Raw genomic sequence first — 20,893 nt, 5'->3', positions numbered from 1 at the left:
TTGGGCTGGACCCTGAGTTTCTGTACAGGCTGCTGTCATCGAGCCAGAATGTTGGCTGGCACGAGAGGTCAAAGTGCCCCTTCCGAAAGATGAACCTTTGAACCTACATGAAATTCTCCAACTCAAGGACCAACCATGGCTTAAGCCATTCATAGGGAAAGATTTGCGTCACCCACAAGTAGCTCACTGGGTTCATGAGGGACACCCTGCCTTGTCCATTATAAGGAAGCATTTACTGAAGATCAGGTGCAGAGCAATAAGGATTGAAATGCAAAAAAAAAAAAGGCAAATGCAGTCAGAAATATTTTATGACCATTAGTTTCACCTTTTGAGTCAATCTACTTTATTTCAATCCGGTCTCATTCTACGCCATTTAAATCCTAAAAAAATGCATTTAAAAAATCTCTCAGCACGGACCCGCGTGTTTTTCGTAAGTTGCCATGACAATGGCCTTTGGCGATCATCGCTGTCCCATCAGAAGATCAGGAGTTTCCTGCCAGGAAGCAGAGAGTGCCCTGCTGTCCTCAGCAATAAACAAGAGCTGAACAAAGCCACTTCCTGACACAGCAACAGCTGAGAATCTCTGATAAACCTCTCCCGTGAGCGGGTGGGGAAAATCAGTGTTGTTCCCCGGCAGCCAGCCACTGATCTCAGCACAGTCACAATAACAAGGACCAAACCTCCCAGTGCCCTTCCCAAGAGCGTTAAAAATATCATTCTGAAGAGTCACACAGGCTCGAAACGTTGACTCTCATTTTGTCCCTCCATGGACGCTGCTGGACCCGGAGGTTTTCCAGCATTTTCGGAAACATGGGGCATGATCAAACTACCTCCCCGCGCCGGACACGGGACGTGACAGGGCCGTTAAATCTCAGGAGAGGTCTCGCGAGACGAGATCCAGATTTGCATATATATAAGCGAGTAGTTGGTTCCACATAAATACATCAGCGTTGGAGTCTCCCAACACGGCCCAGGATCGAACGCCTGCATCTGGGAGACCTCTAGGTGGCACCATTTAGTACTCGTCCACACGGAGGCCCCCTGGTGGTCGGGTTCTGGGCAGGGTGGTATCCTAGAGTTCCTTGGCACTGTCACCTGGGCACACTATGGGGCCCAATGGCACTGCCAGAGTTCCAGGCTGGCAGTGTCAAGGTTACCAGGTGCCAGGTTGGCACTGCCCAGGGATCAGGCCCAGGATGCCCTTCCCGTATGAGGCAAGGTGAGGGGCTCCAGGACCCCCGAAAAGATAGGTTGGTGGGGAAGGCGGTTGGGGGGAGGCCACGGTGGTAAGTCAGAGGGGGGTCCAGAGATTCGGCAGCAATTTAGTATGTTCAATTCACCTAACCGGAATATCTTTGGACTGTGGGAGGAAACTGGAGCATCCGGAGGAAACCCTCGCAGACACTGGAAGAATGTGCAAACTCCACACAGACAGTCACCCGAGGCCGGGGTTGAACCCTGGGTCCCTGGCACTGAGGCAGCAGTGCTAACCACTGTGCCACCGTGCCAGGCAGGAAAAGTAGCAAAACAGGCTTGTATTCTTGGGTTTTAAAAAAAAGACCCCAAAAATGCTTCACTGGCAAAGGAGACAATATTAAATCCCCGCTTTAATTTATGTTTTGTTTTTATTCCTTGGTGTTCGTCACTGCTGCGGGAATTTAAATGCTGATCCAATTTTAGCATCCAGCATTGGCGTTCAACATCCCCAGCTCCAGTTAGCACAGACTAGATGCAGAGTAAAGGACCTGGAGTCTGCCGCCTGTACGACATTTTAACACCAGTCTCGTGTGGGCGGATCCTCCTGTGCCAGGGGTACACTCCCACCTCTCCATCACTGTAATGCTGTCATTTCACATTGCTGTGCCCCCGCCTGCGGGTCAACTTTCTTAATCTTGGTCCAAGAACAGAAGGAAAATTAACGTGGGAATGGAAATTAGCCAACAGATTAGTTTTGGCTGGAGTAATTGGAAGAAGGGTAGAAAGTGTTACTGTGACAGAGAGGTATCGCTGAAACCAACGAGAAAAATCTACAAGATAGCTGCGAGATTGGCTTAGTGATCTGGTGCAGGAAATCGAACAATGTGAAGAAAGGAACAATGGTTAGATATGAACGAGACGAGGATACTCAAAGGAGGTGTGTGTAGTGTTCGGAAAGGACAACAACATCAGGAACCAGCACATCTGGGGGCCAGTGAAGATTGTAGGAAGGACAGACGGACAGAGGAAAAAAAATAAATCAGGATTAGACTAGGAATGGGCGACTGATGGACCAACATTGTGATGACCCCAGGTACAATGGGAGAAGCCAGAAGCAGCAAAAGGCAGCCAAGTGCTGTTCAGATGCCTTCAAGCTGCTAAATATTAGGACAGAATTCTCAATGGTGTTCTGGTTTATATTTATCGCTTAACCAACATCATTTGGCAGCACGGTAGCATTGCGGATAGCACAATTGCTTCACAGCAGCAGGGTCCCAGGTTCGATTCCGGCTTGGGTCACTGTCTGTACGGAGTCTGCACATCCTCCCCGTGTCTGCGTGGGTTTCCTCCGGGTGCTCCAGTTTCCTCCCACAGCCCAAAGATGTGCAGGTTAGGTGGATTGGCCATGCTAAATTGCTCTTAGTGTCCAAAATTGCCCTTAGTGTTGGGTGGGGTTATAGGGATAGGGTGGAGGTGTTGACGTTGGGTAGGGTGCTCTTTCCAAGAGCCGGTGCAGACTCGATAGGCCGAATGGCCTCCTTCTGCACTGTAAATTCTATGAATAGTCTGACTAACTCTAATCATTTTCATATTCCTCTTTTATGGGAGCTTGCTGTGCCCAATCAGCTGCCTCTGCTGCCTTGCAACAGTGACAACACTTCAAAAGGTTGTTTATTGCCTGTGAAGCACGTCGAGACCACCAGCAGTCATGAAAGATTGCTACATTGAAATGCAAATCCATCCTCTCTCATACAACCTTCGCCAGCCAGGTTAACCTGCCGATGAAAATGGGTCCATCGTGTAACAGAGGCACACCTCACTTGGCTCTAGGACGCGCTGCCACCTACTGGCTCCAACAGAATGAGTTGGACTAGACTCAGGCGACTTGAGCTATTAAAGGTTCTTCTTATAGCCAGTCACTCTCCATCATCATCATCTCTCTCTCCCCCCCCCCCCCCCCCCCCCCCCCCCCACCACCACCACCACCACCACACCCACCACCAAACACAAAGCTCACATACCTTTAGAAAAATCTTACTCTTTCCAATCTGCCAATCTCCATGTTGCCCCAGAACCGCTTCTGCTATTCGCTGGCAGGTACCACGTAGATCTCCCTGGGAACAGAGAAAGACATTAAATCGACAGAAGGTAACAAGACCATAAGAAATAAAAGTGGCCCCTCTGAATCGTTCCGCTTTTGAAACAAGATCGGATTGTGGCCTTTAACTCCGTCTTCTAGTCTTCCCGCTTCCGCTGTCATCCTAGACTCCCTCGTCGATCAAAAAATCTGAATATATTCAAGGCAGAATTAGACAATGATGCAGACCCCCCTGCTCTCCTGGGGGGAGAGAATTTCGAAGACCTTTAGAGAAAGAAAACCTGTCATTCTCAGTTCTAAATGGGACCCTCATCTTTAAACTGATTTGATTTATTGTCATGTGTACAGAGACAGTGAAAAGTATTGTGCTGCATACAGTCCAGATTGGAAGGTCGAATTTGAAAGCTGTATACAGGGTTAAAGGCAGGATTCTTGGAAGAAGTGTGGAGGAACAGAGGGATCTTGGGGTCCACGTACATAGATCCCTCAAAGTTGCCACCCAGGTTGATACAGTTGTTAAGAAGGCGTATGGTGTGTTGACTTTCATTAACAGGGGGATTGAGTTTAAGAGCTGCAAGGTTTTGCTGCAGATTTATAAAACCCAAGTTAGACCACACTTGGAATATTGTGTCCAGTTCTGGTCACCTCATTATAGGAAGGATGTGGATGCTTTGAAGAGGGTACAGAGGAGATTTACCAGGATGCTGCCTGGGCCGGAGGGCGTGTCTTATGAAGAAAGATTGAGGGAGCTAGGGCTTTTCTCACTGGAGCGAAGAAGGAAGAGAGATGACTTGATAGAGGTGTACAAGGTGATAAGAGGCATGGATAGAGTGGATAGCCAGGGACTTTTCCCCAGGGCGGAAATGGCTGTCACGAGGGGACATAGTTTTAAGGTGATTGGAGGAAAGTATAGGGGAGATGTCATATGTTCTATGTAGGTTCTTTACGCAGAGTGGTGGGTGCGTGGAATGCACTGCCAGCAGAGGTGGTGGAGTCAGAGTCATTGTAGACATTTAAGCGACTCTTGGACAGTCACACGGACAGCAGTAAATTGAAGGGGTGGAGGTTAAGTTGACCTTAGATTAGGATAAATGGTCGGCACAACATAGTCGGCCGAAGGGCCTGTACTGTTCTATAGATCATTCCGTACATGAAAAACATGGGACATACGATAAATACACAATGTAAATACATAGACACAGGCATCGGGTGATCATTCAGGAATGTAGTACTACTCAGCAGAGAAGATGTGGAAAGATCAGTTCAGTCCATAAGAGAGCCATTCGGGAGTCTGGCGGAAGAAACGGTTTTTAACCTTTGTGAGTTCAGACTTTTCTATTGCCTGTCCAATGAAAGAGGTTGGAAGAGAGAATAACCTGGGTGGGAGGGGTCTTTGATTAATGCTGCCCACTTTCCCAAGGCAGAGGGAGGTGCAGACAGAGTCAATGGATGGGAGGCAGGTTTGTGTGATGGACTGGGCGGTATTCACGACTCTCTGTAGTTTCTTACGGTCTTGGACCGAGCAGTTGTCATACCCAGGCTGTGATGCAGCCCAATAGGATGCTTTCTATGGTGCATCTGTAAATATTGGTAAAAGTCAATGTGGCTATGCCAAATTTCCTTAGTTTCCAGAGGAAGTATAGGCGACGTTGTGCTTTCTTGATCGTAGTGTCACCGTGGGTGGACCAGGAAAGATTGTTAATGATAGAAATTTGAATCTCTACCTCAACACCATTGATACAGACAGTGGTGTGTACGATATTCCAGCCCCTGAAGTCAATGACCAGCTCCTCAGTTTTGCTGACACAGAGAGAGATTGTTATCGTTACACCACGCTACTAGGTTCTCTATCTCCCTCCTGTACTCTGACTCATCCTTGTTCGAGATCTGACCCACAAACGGTCATGTCATCAGCAAACTTGTAGATGGAGCTGGAGCCAAATTGTGCCACATAGTGGTGTGTGTTTGAGAGTATAGTAGGGGGCTCAGTACCCAGTCTTGCGGGGCCCCGGTATTGAGGACTATCGTGGAGGAGATGTTGTTTATTCTTACTGATTGTGATCTATGGATCAGGAAGTCGAGGATCCAGTAGAGGGAGGAGTCAAGTCCTAGGTTTTGGAGTTTTGATATGAGCTTGGCTGGGATCATGGGTGTTGAAGGCGGAGCTGTAGTCAATGAACAGGAGTCTGACGTAGGAGTCTTATTGACGAGGGCCGGGCCAGGAATGGAGGGCCGGGCCAGGAATGGAGGGCCGGGCCAGGAATGGAGGGCCGGGCCAGGAATGGAGGGCCGGGCCAGGAATCGAGGGCATCTGTTGTGGAGGTATGAGAATTGCAGTGGAGCAAGGCATTCTGGGAGTATGGAGTGTAGCCCTCTCTTTAGATTCTCCCACGAGGGGAAATATTTTCTCCGCATCAACCCTGGCGAGGCCCCTCAGAATCTTAAGAGCTTTCAATAAGATCACCTTTCGTTCTTCTAAACTGCGAGGGGTATGGCTGTTCAACCTTCCTCGTAAAACAACCCGTTCATTCCTTGAAGCAGCTGAGGTAAATCTCGTGGTGGAACAGCTGAAAGTGCGGGCCACTCAGCCTATCTCCTAACCTCCCACTCCCAGCCGCACATCAAGCTGGTGTGTATAAGGTAGTGCACTTTTTGTGGCACCTTCGCCTCATGTCCTGGCCAACATGCACCCCTCAACTGGCATCACTACCTGGATTAAATGTTTTTCTTTTAAGGCTCATCTGCTGTTGATGTGAGGCAAGGTAAAAAGGTAAAGTCACCATAGTCCCAGGTGACCATCGGCTGAATTCTCCCTAGAGTTGACTGGTGGTGGTTTAACCGGAGGGTCACCACAGCTCAGGCGAGGGGCAAGGTTGAGAAGGCGGGGACTTCATGAATAACCTCAGCCGTTACAGGAATTGACCCATATTGGCTTCGCTCTGCATCACTAAACAGCCAAACCAACCCCCATGGACTAAGGTAAGCCAGCACAGCGGTTAGCACTGCTGCCTCACAGTGCCAGGGACCCGGGTTCAATTCTGACCTCGGGTCGCTGTCTGTATGGAGTTTGCACTTTCTCCCCCTGTCTGCGTGGGTTTCCTCCCGCAGTCCAAAGATGGGCAGGTTAGGTGGACTGTGTGGTGATATGCATCACTGTAAATACACTAAGACTAAATAGACACTAGAGGGAGCACCAAAGAAATAATCATGACATACAGCTAATCAACACAAGATAGGACACGATCAATGGGCAGTCAAGACACACCCAGAGGTGACACTGCCACAAGGGGGTTACCCATATAAAAGGACAGGGCACACATGTTCATTCTCTTCTCCATAGGCGACACTCAGAGACAGGGGCAGATCAGGAAGCATCACACCCAACGCATGGCTTAGAGCAGACTGGTTAGTTAGATTGAGTTACTATAGTAAGATTAGCAGGAGGTTTGTTAACTGTTCAATAAATGTGTTAAATCTATCTCCAAGACTGAACCTTCCTTTGTCAGAGTATACATCAAGGAAGCAGCTTATGCTACATGAAGAAGCATAACACAACAAACTGGACACGCTAAAGTGCCTCTTAAGTGTCCAAAAGTTTGGGTTATGGGGTTAGGGAGGGTACTCCAGGATTGATGGTCTTTCAGAGGGTACGTGTAGACACTATGGGCTGAATGGCTTCTTTCTGCTCTGTAGGGATTCTATGAAAGATCAATAAGAATTTAAAACAAGTCTGTGCCCGTTACATCAACACCTGGAGCAAAGAACAAAATCCGTGTAACAATAATATCGCAACATGGGCTGAGCGATTCTTTAATGGAGTCAACAGTCAAGCACTTAAAATCACTCCAGATGCAGCAACAGGCTGCATTACTGCAGAGCTCATGGGAGGGCAGGAATCCGCTCTTCCCTCAGACAGGATTGCAGGTTGTACAGCCTGCTGATCTCGACTGCTTAAAGTTCCCTTCTCACGTCTGGCCTTGCATCATGAAACTGGTCATTTAATCTCTCCTGCCCTCCACCTTGTCACCGACTCCGAATGCAGACAAGCGTGGGCACCAGAAGAGGGGAACAGTGAAACTTTATAAATTTCCTAACCAGACTGCTGATGAATAACTAACTGTTATGTATTCGAGTAACACCACTGGCTGGTGAAATGTCACATGATAGGCAGTGACGCCAGCAGAGTATTTGCACAAGCTTTTGGGGGGGGGGGGGGGGGGGGTGGGCATTTGTTGCCCATCCCTAACTGTCCCGAGATGGAGTGGTTTCCTCGGCCATTTCAGAGGAGTAGTTAAGAGTCAGTCGCATCCCTGTAAATCTGGAGTCACATGTAGGCCAGACCGGGTAAGGACGGCAGATTTCCTTCACTCATGGGGCATTAGTGAATCAGATAGGCTTTTACAACCATCAAAAGATAGTTTTACGCTCACTTATATACATGCTTTCAATTCCAGATTTATTCATCAAATATAAATTCCACCAGCTGCCGTGGTGGGATTTGAACCCATGTCAATCGACAATGAAGCTGGGTTTCTGGATTACTCATTCAGCGACATAGCCACAATGTGACCGTCACTCCTTGAACCTACACCAACAGTTCAAAGAGGCAGCCGACCGCCACATCCACATGGTCAATTAGGGATGGTCAATAAATGGCGGACTGTCAAACCTCCAGTGAGAAGGTTTTATTGAAGAAGGAGATTTGTGATTGACCCGTTTGTAAGCTGGTTTGTGACTTACCCGTTTGTAAGCTGGTTTGTGACTTACCCGTTTGTAAGCTAGTTTGTGATTTGCCTGGTTATAAGCTGGTTTGTGATTTGTCATTTACCTGTTTGTAAGCTGGTTTGACTCCAGGCATCAGCACCCGATATCGGTCCACAAACTCCACAAAGGTGTAGCGAATGGGATAACCGGCTCGTCGGATTCGAATGGTCTCCATCATTCCAGAATATCTCAGCTGGCGGACGCACAGCTCCCGGTCAAATAACTGTCAGGTGGCAAAGAGACATCACCGTTACAATTCAGCCTGGGTGGCACAGTGGGGCACTGCTTAATGCAGCATTAGAGGGAGTCACGTGATTCAGGAAGATCCCAGTGTATCCATAGAATCGCTGCAATGTGGGAGGCGGCCATTCGGCCCATCAAGGCTGCACTGATCTTCTGAAAGTGCACTCTACCAGGGCCCACTCCCCCGCCTTATCCCAGCACATTGATCATGGCCAATCCACCTAACCTGCACATGGAATCATTTACAATGCAGAAGGAGGCCATTCGGCCCATCGGGTCTGCACTGGCCCTTGGAAAGAGCACCCGACTTAAGCTCAACCTATCCCTGTAACCCAGTAACCTCACCTAACCTTTTGGAGACTAAGGGGCAATTTAGTGTGGCCAATCCACCTAACCTGCACATCTTTGGAGCAGCCCCCCGCCCCGGGATATTTCAGTGAACACACTTCCCTTAACCAAAGTAACTAGGTTAACTAGTTTCTCAACTCAGTGTGCACTTGGGAGGGTCATTGCTGGTATGGGAGAATTGATCAATTAACTGCACTTCAAAACTAACCCCCCCCCCCCCCCCCCCCCCCCCCCCCCCACCGCTTTCCACGCGCATAATGCTGCTTTTTCGTAGTTATCTTTCACACTCTGGAAATATCTTCAACACAGCCACACCCTGGGAGATTTTAGTATAATGATAAACCCCATTTTGGGTTTATGTAATAAATTAAAAATAAACAGGCATGGGGCAGCACAGTGGTTAGCACTGCAGCCTCAGGGTGCCGAAGTCCCAGTTCCGATCCCGGCTCTGGGTCGCTGTCCGTGTGGAGTTTGCACATTCTCCCCGTGTTTGCGTGGGTTTCGCCCCCACAACCCAAAGATGTGCAGGGTAGGTGGATTGGCCGCGCTAAATTGCCCCTTAATTGGAAAAAATGAATTGGGTACACTAAAATGTTAAAAAAATAAAAATAAATAAATAAATGTGCCATAAGCCCAGACGACCATAGGCTGCTTTCCCCTTTGAGGGGGGAGAGCTGACTGGTGGTGGTTTGACCTGAGGGTCACCACACCTCAGGCGAGGGGCAAGGTTGAGAAGGCGGGGCCTTCATGGATAACCTCAGCCGGTACGGGAATTGAACCCACACTACTGGCTTCATTCTGCATCACCAACCAGCTGTCCAGCCCACTGAGCTAAACCTGTCCCCGGTTTACAAATGCATTCCACACAGATGAAAAAAAAATGAATGAAAATCACGTATTGTCACGAGTAGGCGTCAATGAAGTTACTGTGAAAAGCCCCGAGTCGCCACATTCCGGCGCCTGTCCGGGGAGGCTGGTACGGGAATCGAACTGTGCTGCTGGCCTGCTTTAAAAGCCAACGATTTAGCTCAGTGAGCTAAACCAGCCCCTAAATGTCTCCCAATGTTTGTTTTCTTTTTAAAGCCTCCTCCCTCGGAGAACCGTAACAGCTCCCAAGATTTTCAAAGCCTTTTTCCTCACAAGCCTCTCGTGCTGCAAACAAGTGCCTTCCTTTCCCATCTATTGGGCCGGTGCTTTTCAACCAAGCTCAGCAACTTATATCCTCTTACTATTTCTTCAGCCAAAGGTGTCGCGCCGATTTAACGGTAACCCATCGCGGAGGGAGAGGTTTTGACAATTCCTACCATAGACTTCTTGTACTCATTGGGTTTGATGCAGCGAACAAAGAAGGGCTGACAGACGCCGAGTGTTCTCATCAGCAGTTCCAGCGAGCGCTTAAACTGGCTGCTGAGGGTTGGTGACCGTTTCCTCGTCTCTGCTCCCTGGGAGGAAGGAAGACAATGGAAATAAAAATTGAAAAAAACAACACAGGAAGCAATGAAACAGCAAGAGAGACACATTCCATTGGTACAAGTGCTGCGGTGAGCATTTCCATTAACTCCTGCCGTAATGGAAAAAAGGGGAAGGAGGGAACCATTTGATTCTTCCGTCGCTCTCGACCCCCCTACCCCTCCAAGATGCTCGAAAGACAAATAAAATTACTCATTGGAAAGAGCCAAGCAGGAAATGGTCGCCCTGCAACATTTTTGGATTTGTAGATCGCTCCGACTGTCATAAGACTTCCCAAGGTGCTTCATAGTGGGTGTTGTTACCCAACAAACTTTGACACCAGGCTCATAAGCCGGTATCTGGGCAGGTGACCCAAAGCTTGATCAAACAGGTAAGAGGGTAACAGAGAAAATTCCAAAACCTGGTACAAAAAAAAGGATGTGAAAGAGGTCAAAATTGGAGACAGGAAAATCGGAGGATGGGGGTATTTGGGAGGAGGTTTTAAAGTTCGGGAGGAGAGGTCACAAGAGAATTTGAAAACAGGAGACTTTTCCTGATGCAGCATTATGACCATGACCGGTTTTACTCTGATGTGGAGATGCCGGCGTTGGACTGGGGTGAGCACAGTAAGAAGTCTGACAACACCAGGTTAAAGTCCAACAGGTTTGTTACAAACACTAGTTTTCGGAGCACTGCTGACGAAGCAGGAGGCACCACTTCACCCGAGGAAGGAACAGTGCTCCGAACACTAGTGTTTGAAACAAACCTGTTGGACTTTAGCCTGGTGTTGTCAGACTTCTCACTGTTTTACACTGGAACCTATGATTTCCTCCGAAGTTTTCCTTCCTTCTATAAAATTGTTCACCAACCTGCCCAGGTTGGCACACAATAATCCCAGGCCCACTCAAACGTGCTTTCTTGATGCTCGGCATCCATCCCTCACTATTTGGTGACAGGGATGCACTGGGTCCTGTACCGTCCCACCAGAGCCTCCAGTCACCACGGCCTCCTCTCCACAGTCATCACTAGTGCCTCAGAGGAGGGGGAGCCATACAACCCCCAACTGTGACCCCCATCGGAGGTCCTGACCCACTATTTGAAAACCCCTGCCTTACATTGAAGTTACAGCAAAGCCACGGGTCATTTAGGGAACCTCCTGTCTGAATTATTTCACATGTAAATGAAATCAAATTATATTGAAATGTGAGCATAAAGATGGATTTTGGGGCAATCGATCCATGCTGGGGTTTAGACTCCTCATGAGCTTCCTCTCGCTTTACGCAACTCCACCCTTTCTCCCTCAGGGACCGATCTAGGTTTCCCCTAGTGCTCATCTGATTCAACATTACTCAAGATGGCGCAAAGACCAAACATTAGTTCCGCAGATCTTTGTTTCTCTCTCCACAGATGCTGTCAGACCTGCTGAGTTTATCCAGCATTTGCTGTTTTTATTTCCGATTTCCAGCCTGTACAGTATTTAGCCCGTTCAGCCAAGAGGAGAAATAAACACACTCGCGCAGTAATGAAGCAATAAAGGTTTTTTTTTTACTTGTCAAAATTATGCTGGTTCGTCGGCGGGTAGAGAGATCGTCACCGATTCTGTCTCCAGCGGAGGGAGCTGCTCACGGCGGGTTTTGGGTTAAAGTGGTTTGGTGGCTGGTAATTCAGGGAGATGGAAGATAAGAAATTCTCAATGTGCCGAGAAACGGGGTTCACTAAATTTTTCCTGTGGGGGTTGGGGAGGGGGGTCACAAAGATACCGAAAGTGTGTGTTGATTATTAGGGTAGGGAACCTACTATTGGGCTGCCAACGCAGCGATGGTGCGTAAGTGGGTAATGGACAGGGAAGGGGCAGCACAGAAGAGGATGGAGATGGCGTCCTGTGTGGACACGAGCCTGGAGGTGCTGGTAACGGCGCCGTTGCCGCTCCCTCCAACGAGGTATACCACGAGCCCGGTGGTGGCGGCTACCCTCAAAATTTGGGGGCAATGGAGACGGCATGGGGGGCTCAATGGAGTCCCCGATACGGGGGAACCACCGGTTTGTTCCAGGGAGCATCGATGGCGGGTTTCTTGGCTGGCACAGGTTAGGTATTAGGAGGTTGGGGGACCTGTTTGTAGATGGGAGGTTTGCGAGCTTGGGTGAGTTAGAGGAGAGGTTTGGGCTGCCCCGGGGAACATGTTTAGGTACATGCAGGTTAGGGCGTTTGCCAGGCGGCAGGTGGAGGGGTTCCCTCGGTTTCCCCCACGTGGGGTACGGGACAGGGTGCTCTCGGGGATGTGGGTTGGAGGAGGGAGGATTTTGGACGTGTACCACGTAATGCAGGAGGTGGATGAGGCCTCGGTGGAGGAGCTGAAGGGTAAATGGGAAGAGGAGCTGGGTGAGGAGATTGAGGGGACGTGGGCGGATGCCCTGGAAAAGGGTGAATTCCTCCTCTTCCTGTGCGAGGTTTAGCCTCATACAGTTCAAGGTGCTGCATAGGGCCCACATGACTGGGACGAGGATGAGTAGGTTTTTCGGGGGCGAGGACAGGTGTGCTAGGTGCTCAGGGAGCCCAGCGAACCACGCCCATATGTTTTGGGCATGCCCAGCGCTGGGGGAGTTTTGGAAGGGGGTAGCAAGGACGGTGTCGAGAGTGGAGGGATCCAGGGTCAAGCCAGACTGGGGACTCGCAATTTTTGGGGTTGCAGTGGAGCCGGGAGTGCAGGAGGCAAAGGAGGCCGGTGTTCTGGCCTTTGCGTCCCTAGTAGCCCGGCGGAGGTTCTTGCTCCAATGGAAGGATGCGAGGCCCCCAAGCGTGGAGGCCTGGATCAATGACATGACGGGGTTCATCAAATTGGAGAAGGTGAAATTTGCCCCGAGGGGATCAGTACAGGGGTTCTTTAGGCGGTGGCAGCCTTTCCTGGTGGAACGGTAGGGAAATAGGCCGGCAGCAGCAGCACCCCCGGGGGGGGGGGGGGGGGGGTTGGTTGGGTGGGAGGGAGAACAGTGTACATGGGTTTGTTGGATGTGGCGGGTGTTATCTCTTTCCTTTTTGTTGTTTGCTTTTTTTGTTTTAGTAGTTGCTTTTGTAGTTGGGTGGTTGTTGTTCTTGGGTTTTTCTCATGGTTGTTTTGTTAATATTGTTTTGTTGGTAATATTTTATGAAAACCTTAATAAAAATTATTTTTTTTAAATTAGGGTAGGGAACCATCACAGAAGAGATGGCCTGCAATCTACTTATACATGGGCGGGCGCTTTTTCATTTTTGGACTCTGGGGTAGTCAACAACCCCTCATCCTCCGCCCGCCCCCCCCTCGTCCTCCCCCACCCTGCCCCCCCCTCCCTGCCTTCCCCGTCGCCGTCCCCCACCCTGTCTTCCCGCACACACCCACCCTGCCCCTCCCTCGCCCACTTGAAGGTCAAGTACACGATCAGGGGGTCGGTGGAAGGTTTCCACCCAAAACAGAGCCATTCATTTTCTTCTTTAAAGAGCAAATCACCGTCAGTTGTAAGGGGTTTAGTTTAGTTCTGTGGGGTTAAGATAGTTTGTGTTTTTGCTAGTCAGTCTTAGTCTTTCATATTGTAATTGGGGTTAATTATTTTATAATTTCTTTTATAGAATAACTTCTTAAAAAATATCCATATTTTTCAAAAAAGAACGTAACATTCTCTTCCACAGTTAGCAATGGAGGCTGGATCACTGCATATATTCAAGGCAGCGTTAGACTGACTTTTAATTGACAAAAGACTCAAAGGTTTATGGGGGACAGGCATTAATTCAACACAATCAGCCATGACCCTATTGCATGGCGGAGCAGGGTAAAGGGGCCGAATGGCCTACCCCTGCTCCTATCTCCTATTTCTTATTGCATAACGGGTGTGACCTAGGGGTAATTTACGATGATGGGCTAGTAAGTCGGAGGCTTGGACTAATGATTCAGAGATGAGAGTTCACATTCTCAATGGAGACTTGAATTCAGTTAATGAAATAAAAGTCAAGGTGGCCACGAAACTGCTCAGCTGTCATTGAAACCCATCAGGTTCATCCCAGTCCTTTAGGAAAGGAAATCCTACCTAGTCTAGTCTCTGTGACTCTCAGCAATGTAGTTGACTCTTACCCACTCTCTGAAATGGCCGAGGAACCATTCCATTCAGTTGCACCAAAAGGCCACAACGGAAGAAGTACAATAAGCAGAAACGCAAGACCAATCCACCCCCACCACCTCTCAAGGGGATTTAGGAATGGGCTACAAGTTCTGGCGCAATGCGCATGTCCCAAGAAGAGGGGAAAAAGCAACCACTGATCTTATCAGATGCATGCATCTCTTCCCTTCTCAAGATTGTTAGATAAGCAACAGGTTGAATTGTGTTACAAATATTGGAGACCAGCTCTAAATATCACAGATAGATGCACCGAGAAAATTAGTTCCCTTAATTGAAAATGTGCTAGTTACCATGGCTACATCAGCCTGGAAGATCTGTTTGATGAATTTGTTCTTGGAGGAGTGGACCAGTTGAATGATGTCCCCATGAAGTGTGTCCCGATTCTTCTCCAGAAAACCTGGAAAAACAAACGCTCATGAGTGTTTGGAGAGCAACGTCAGGTGACAGGGCCATTCTGGCCAATGTCGTGAATGGAGTTTAATGTGACTGGTTAGAAAACAGCTTCTCCTTTGAGTATTCATGGACTATTTCTGGGGTGTCCATGTTAGATTAGTGTGCTTGCTCTGGTGCATTAGGGCTAATCATAACCACAACGACGGACTTTTCACAGTAACTTCATTGAAGCCTACTTGTGACAATAAGCGATTATTATTAATAATCTTTATTAGTGTCACAAGTAGGCTTACATTAACGCTGCAATGAAGTTACTGTGAAAATCCCCCAGATGACACATTCCGAAGCCTGTTCGGGTACACCGAGGGAGAATTCAGAATGTCCAATTCACTTAACAAGCATGTCTTTCGGGACTTGTGGGAGGAAACCGGAGCACCCGGAGGAAACCCACGCAGACACGGGGAGAACGTGCAGACTCCGCACAGACAGTGACCCAGGCTGGGAATCGAACCAGGATCCCTGGAGCTGTGAAGCAACAATGCTAACCACTTTGCTACGGTGCTGCCTACTTCCCTCAGAAGCCCTTCGGTGAGGGGGATGGTGGCATAATGGCCATGTCAATAGCCCAGGCTAACGCTCTCAGGGTACGAGTTCAAATCCCCCCATGGCGGCTGGTGGAATTTAAATTCAATTAGTACATTTGGAATGTAAAACTAGTAACGACAATCATCGATATTTTGTAAAAACCCGTCTGGTTCACTAATGTCCCTTGCGAGAAGGAAATCTGCCGTCCTTACCTGGTCTGGCCTACATGTGGCCCCAGACCCACAGCGATGTGGTTGACTCTTAATTGCCCTTCAAAATGGCCGAGCAAACAGCTCAGTTCAAGGGCAATTAGGAATGGGCAACAAACGTTGGCCCAGCAATGCCATCCCATGAAAAAAATAAAAGTGGGGGGGGGGGGGAAATGTCCAAAATTCATGCCTCCATTTATAAAAAAGGAATTAAAGACTAAATCACCATGGCTTAATGACCTTGAGCTCACTGAAGCTGAACCATTGTTCCAATGTGTTACACAGTCAGTCACGGTATGATTACAGGTACCTTGTAGATGGAATTTCCTGATGCAGGGAAACTGGGCAACATAGACCTAACAGCAAGGGAGGCCTTGTGGCGCAGTAGCGTCCCTACCCCTGGGTTCAAACCCCATTTCCCTGGCAGGCAGGGAGAGTTTCCTGGCCAGCCATTCTGCAGAAGGCAACAGCAAACCACCAACGGTACTTTGCGAATAATCATGAACCTATCCAATGGAAGTCCTTGGGCGCCAACCGCCCTCTTAGGGCCTGGTACCCGGAGGAGGAGGAGACCCAACAGCACGAGGCAACAAGACAGGTTTACACCCGGAAAATAACCTATTTGCATTCATATAGCACCTTTCTCGCACACAGGTGACCTTTAAAGTTAATGAAGTACCTATGGCAGGCAGCCATGGCTGTAATGTAAGTCACATGAAAGCCAATCTGCACACAACAAATTCACACAAACAATGCCATAACTAATAAATAACTTGCATATTGGGTTATAGGATTGTGGGATAAATATTGACCAGAACATTGGGGAGAACCTCCTGATCTCCCTTGAAATAGCACCGTGAATGAAAAGAGAACACTTATCGGTCTTGTGGTGATATGCATCACTGTAGATACACAAGGGGTTAATGTAAGTACACGTAGACTAGCTAGACACTAGAGGGAGCACCAGAGACATGACACACAGACACTCAACCAATAGGTCAGCAAGATAGGACACGACCAATGGGCATTCACGATACACAGAGGTGACACTACCACAGGGTGGCATTACGCCAACCCATATATAAAGGACACAGCACACATGATCTTCCTCTGTCCAGTGGAGACACTCAGTGAGTACAGACACAGGGTTGATTCAACATCACACCCACCACGTGGATTGTAGCAGACTGGTTTGTCAGTCTGAGTAGCTGTAGAAGGATTAACAGTAGAGGCGAACCAGAGTAGGAGAATTGTTAACAGTTTAAATAAACGTGTTGAAGTTATCTCCACGCCTGAACCTTCCTTTGTCAGAGTGAACATCAAGGAAGCAGCTTATGCTATGCCAAGAGCATAACAAGACAGGTCTGTGGGGAAGGAGCAGGGGAGTGGAATTCATTGGATAGATATTTCTAGAGTATTATGCGCAGATTGGGTCTCCTTATCCAAGGACTGACACACTTTCCACAGAGAGGGTGCAATTCTGTGGAGTTTAGAAGAATGAGGGGTGATCTCATTTGAACGTACAAAATTCTTACAGGGTTCGACAGCATAAATGCAATAAGCATTTTCCCTGGGAGGATGGTGGTGGTGGTGGGGTGACGCGGACCAGAGGACATAGTCTCAGAATGACGGCTATATTATTTATGCCCAAGGTGAGGAGGAATTCCTTCACTCAAGAGGGTGGTGAATCTTTGGAATTCTTCACCTCAAGAGAGGGCTCAAGTTGTTGAATATGTTCAAGACTGAGATCAGCGGATTGCTACAGGTTAAAACATCAAGCAACACAAGGACAGTGCAGGAAAGAGGTGCTTTCCTGGCAGAGAAGATCAGCCATGATCCTATTGAACGGCAGAGTAGACTCGAAGCATTGAATCAATCATAGGATCCCTTTTTTGATTTGATTTATTATTGTCACATGTATTAGTATACAGTGAAAAGTATTGTTTCTTGCATGCTGTACAAACAATGCATACCGTACATAGGGAAGGAAGGAGAGACTGCAGAATATAATGTTACAGTTATAGCAAGGTGTAGAAAAAAGATTAGCTTAATACGAGGTAGGTCCATTCAAAAGTCTGATGGTAGTAGGGAAGAAGCTGTTCTCGAGTCGGTTGGTACGTGACCTCAAACTTTGGTATCTTTTACCTGACGGAAGAAGGTGGAAATGAGTATGTCCGGGGTGCGTGGGCTCCTTAATTATGCTGGCTGCCTTTCTGAGGCAGCGGGAATTAGAGTCAATGGATGGGAGGCTGGTTTGCGTGATGGATTGGGCTACATTCACAACCTTTTGTAGTTTCCTGCGGTCTTGGGCAGAGCAGGCTCCATACCAAGCTGTGATACAACCAGAAAGAATGCTTTCTATGGTGCATCTGTAGGAATTGGTGAGGGTCGTAGCTGACATGCCAAATTTCCTTAGTCTTCTGAGAAAGTAGAGTCGTTGGTGGGCATTCTTAACTATAGTGTCGGCATGGGGGGACCAAGACAGGCTGCTGGTGATCTGTACACCTAAAAACTTGAAGCTCTCGACCCTTTCTACTTCGTTCCCATTGATGTAGACAGGGGCATGTTCTCCACTACACTTCCTGAAGTCGATAACAATCTCCTTTGTTTTGTTGACATTGAGGGAGAGATTATTGTTGTCGTGCCAGTTCACCAGATTCTCTGTCTCATTCCTGTACTCTGGCTCGTCATTGTTTGAAATCCAACCCACTACGGTGGTGTCATCAGCAAATTTGAAAATCGAGAAGGAGGGGAATTTGGTCTCACAGTCATAGGTGTATAAGGAGTATAGTAGTGGGGTGATGACACAGCCTTGTGGGGCACTGGTGTTGAGGATGATCAGGGAGGAGTGTTGTTGCCTATCCTTACTGATTGTGGCCTGTGGGTTAGAAAGTTCAGGATCCAGTCGCAGAGGGAGGAGCCAAGGCCACGGAGTTTAGAGATGGGTTTCGTAGGAATGATGGTGTTGAAGACCGAGCTGAATTCGATAAATAGGAGTCTGACATAGGTGTCTATGTTATCTAGGTGTTCCAGGGTAGAGTGCAGGGCCATGGAGATGGCGTCTGCTGTGGTCCTGTTGCAGCGGTAGGCGAACTGTAGTGGATCAAGGCAATCCAGGAGGCTGGAGTTGATTTGTGCCATGACTAACCTTTCGAAGCACTTCATGATGATGGATGTCAGAGCCACTGGACGATAGTCATTAAGGCACGCTGCTTGGCATTTTATTGTACAGGGATGATGGTCGTCTACTTGAAGCAGATAGGGACCTCCAGATTGTTGTAAAGTGAGGTTGAAGATGTCTGCAAATACCCCCGCCAGCTGATCCGCGCAAGACCAGAGTGCTCGTCCAGGTACCCCATCCGGGCCAGTGGCTTTCCGTGGGTTGACCTTCGAGGAGGCTGCTCTGACGTCTGCAATGCTGATCTCAGATACAACTTCATCCGTGGCTTCTGGGGTGGAGGACTCGCTCTCGCTGACCTCTTGCTCAAAGTGGGCATAGAATGCATTGAGCTTATCAGGGAGGGGTGCGTTGGAGCCGACGATTTTACATTCCTTCATCTTGTAGCCCGTTATGTCTTGCAGACCTTGCCATAGTCGGCGGGGATCCATGTGGCTAGCCTGGGACTCGAGCTTGGTCCAGTACGGTCTTTAGGCATCTTTGATGGATTTCTTTAGATCATATCTGGCTTTCTTGTCGAGGTAAGGGTCGCCTGACTTGAACACCTCAGACCTAGACTTCAGCAAGCAGTGAATACCCTGTTCATGCAGGGTTTCCGGTTGAGAAACACGCGGATTTGCTTCTTTGTCACAGTGCAGTGCAGTTCCACTCTCTACTGTGCAGAAGGGGGCCATTCGGCCCATAAAGTCTGCACCAGCTCTTGGAACGAGCACCCTACTTCAGCCCACGCCTCCACCCTAGCCCCGTAACCCACTAACCCCACCCAACACTAAGGGCAATTTTGGATACCAAGGGACAGTTTATCATGGCCAATCCACCTAACCTGCACATCTTTGGACTGTGGGAGGAAACCAGAGCACCCGGAAGAAACCCACGCAAACACGGGGAAAACGTGCAAATGTCACACATTTACCCAGGGCCGGAATTGAACACCAGCTGCTGGCGCTGTGAGGTGGCAGTGCCAGCCACTGTGCCACTGTGCCACCCATGGTCTACTCCTGCTCCTATTTCTTATGAGCAAAGTATCGTCACGGATGCAATGGGCCAAGTGGCCTCCTTCTGCACTGTTTGATTCTAGGATCAGAATGTTAAAAGAACCAACTCTTTCTGCCCAAATAGCTCACAATCTGATATGATGGTCCCCTCTCAAAGGTTATACCCGAGAAATCATCAAGACTGAGAGGTGACGCGAGACATAATGGGGGTTAAAGAGAACAGATTAAATATATTCTGGCCGAACTGAGAATCTGATTTCAAAATACCCCTGTCATTGCAATGTGCAGTTCATTACATTTCACACAGCAACCTACCTTTGGTTTCGTAGTAGACTATTCCAGCAAAATGGCTGATGCCAAATTGGGTTTCATAGTTGTTCTTCGGAGGGATATAGTAGGTGTTTAGCTTGTGCTGAGAATTCAGTTTATTCAGCATCGTCGTGTCTGTGCCCTGTCGGGAGATATTTTGGTAAAGAATTGGTTACAATAGAAAGATAATGCCCTTTAGGATGCACATACTCCATCAACACAGTTTCAACATCCCCAGTTAAATGGGTTTTAAATTCACACCATGTCGCAACAAATACGATTTAATGGCCTCGCTCTCCCAAAACGTTTAGGGGTGGAACACGTACAGCAAAGGAAGGCCAAGGTCTGGGGCATGTTTGACAACCTTAGTGAGGACTCCTGTCGGGGAACAGCAATTGGCTTTATGGCTGGGTATAAAGGGGATGTAGTCGAGAGTTCTTATTCCAACCCATAGTCTTGGCAGAAAAGGATTGGACGTTGGCTGAAAACAAGGTCGGTGTCGGCTGCAGCGACTTGTGTTCAATTCCGGCCCTGGGTAAATGTGTGTCATTTGCACGTTTTCCCTGTGTTTGCGTGGGTTTCCTCCGGGGGCTCTGGTTTCCTCCCACAGTCCAAATTACCGACCATTAGGGCCTCCGTACCAGTGATGGCGTCACATGTGAGCACACTCGTACTCTTTTATTAAGCTTCCTCAAAATTGCATTGTGCCAAACCATCTCAGATACTTGCCCATTCTCACCACTCTCTGGGTAAAGAAGTTTCTCTTGGGTATCTCCCATGCTGGGATGTCTCACCGAACCAACATCGCACATGAAGAATGGTGGTGGTGGCCGGGGACAATATTAATCACAGCTTTCTTCAACAGAAAGATATTACAAGACTTGAGAATGAGGGAGTTTTAAGTCTGGTGGGCGGGATTTTTCCACGTCCTCCCTGGTGGGTCAGCTGACCAGAAGGTCCCACCAGCGGAAGTTGCTGG

General features: G+C 48.4%; 1 protein-coding gene across 6 annotated transcripts in view; it reads right to left on the bottom strand.

The window, feature by feature from the left end:
- Positions 1-20,893, bottom strand: part of myo7aa (myosin VIIAa) — a 216,788-nt gene that overhangs the window by 81,347 nt on the left and 114,548 nt on the right. For all 6 annotated transcript variants that reach the window (XR_005463131.1, XM_038817836.1, XM_038817837.1 and 3 more), the window contains 5 exons: positions 19,921-20,056; positions 14,536-14,642; positions 9,955-10,092; positions 8,124-8,282; positions 3,219-3,311 (listed from right to left, as the gene is read on the bottom strand). Coding sequence is in view for 5 of the 6 variants with exons in the window: in XM_038817836.1 (XP_038673764.1) it covers positions 3,219-3,311; positions 8,124-8,282; positions 9,955-10,092; positions 14,536-14,642; positions 19,921-20,056 (633 nt within the window). In the remaining variant the exon portion in view is untranslated. The remainder of the gene's footprint in view (positions 1-3,218; positions 3,312-8,123; positions 8,283-9,954; positions 10,093-14,535; positions 14,643-19,920; positions 20,057-20,893) is intronic.

The sequence above is a fragment of the Scyliorhinus canicula genome, chromosome 14 (genome assembly GCF_902713615.1).
Source record: "Scyliorhinus canicula chromosome 14, sScyCan1.1, whole genome shotgun sequence".
NCBI lineage: Eukaryota > Metazoa > Chordata > Chondrichthyes > Carcharhiniformes > Scyliorhinidae > Scyliorhinus > Scyliorhinus canicula.
The sequence above is the reverse complement of the archived record's forward strand: the minus strand, read 5'-3'. Positions and strand labels throughout refer to the sequence as shown.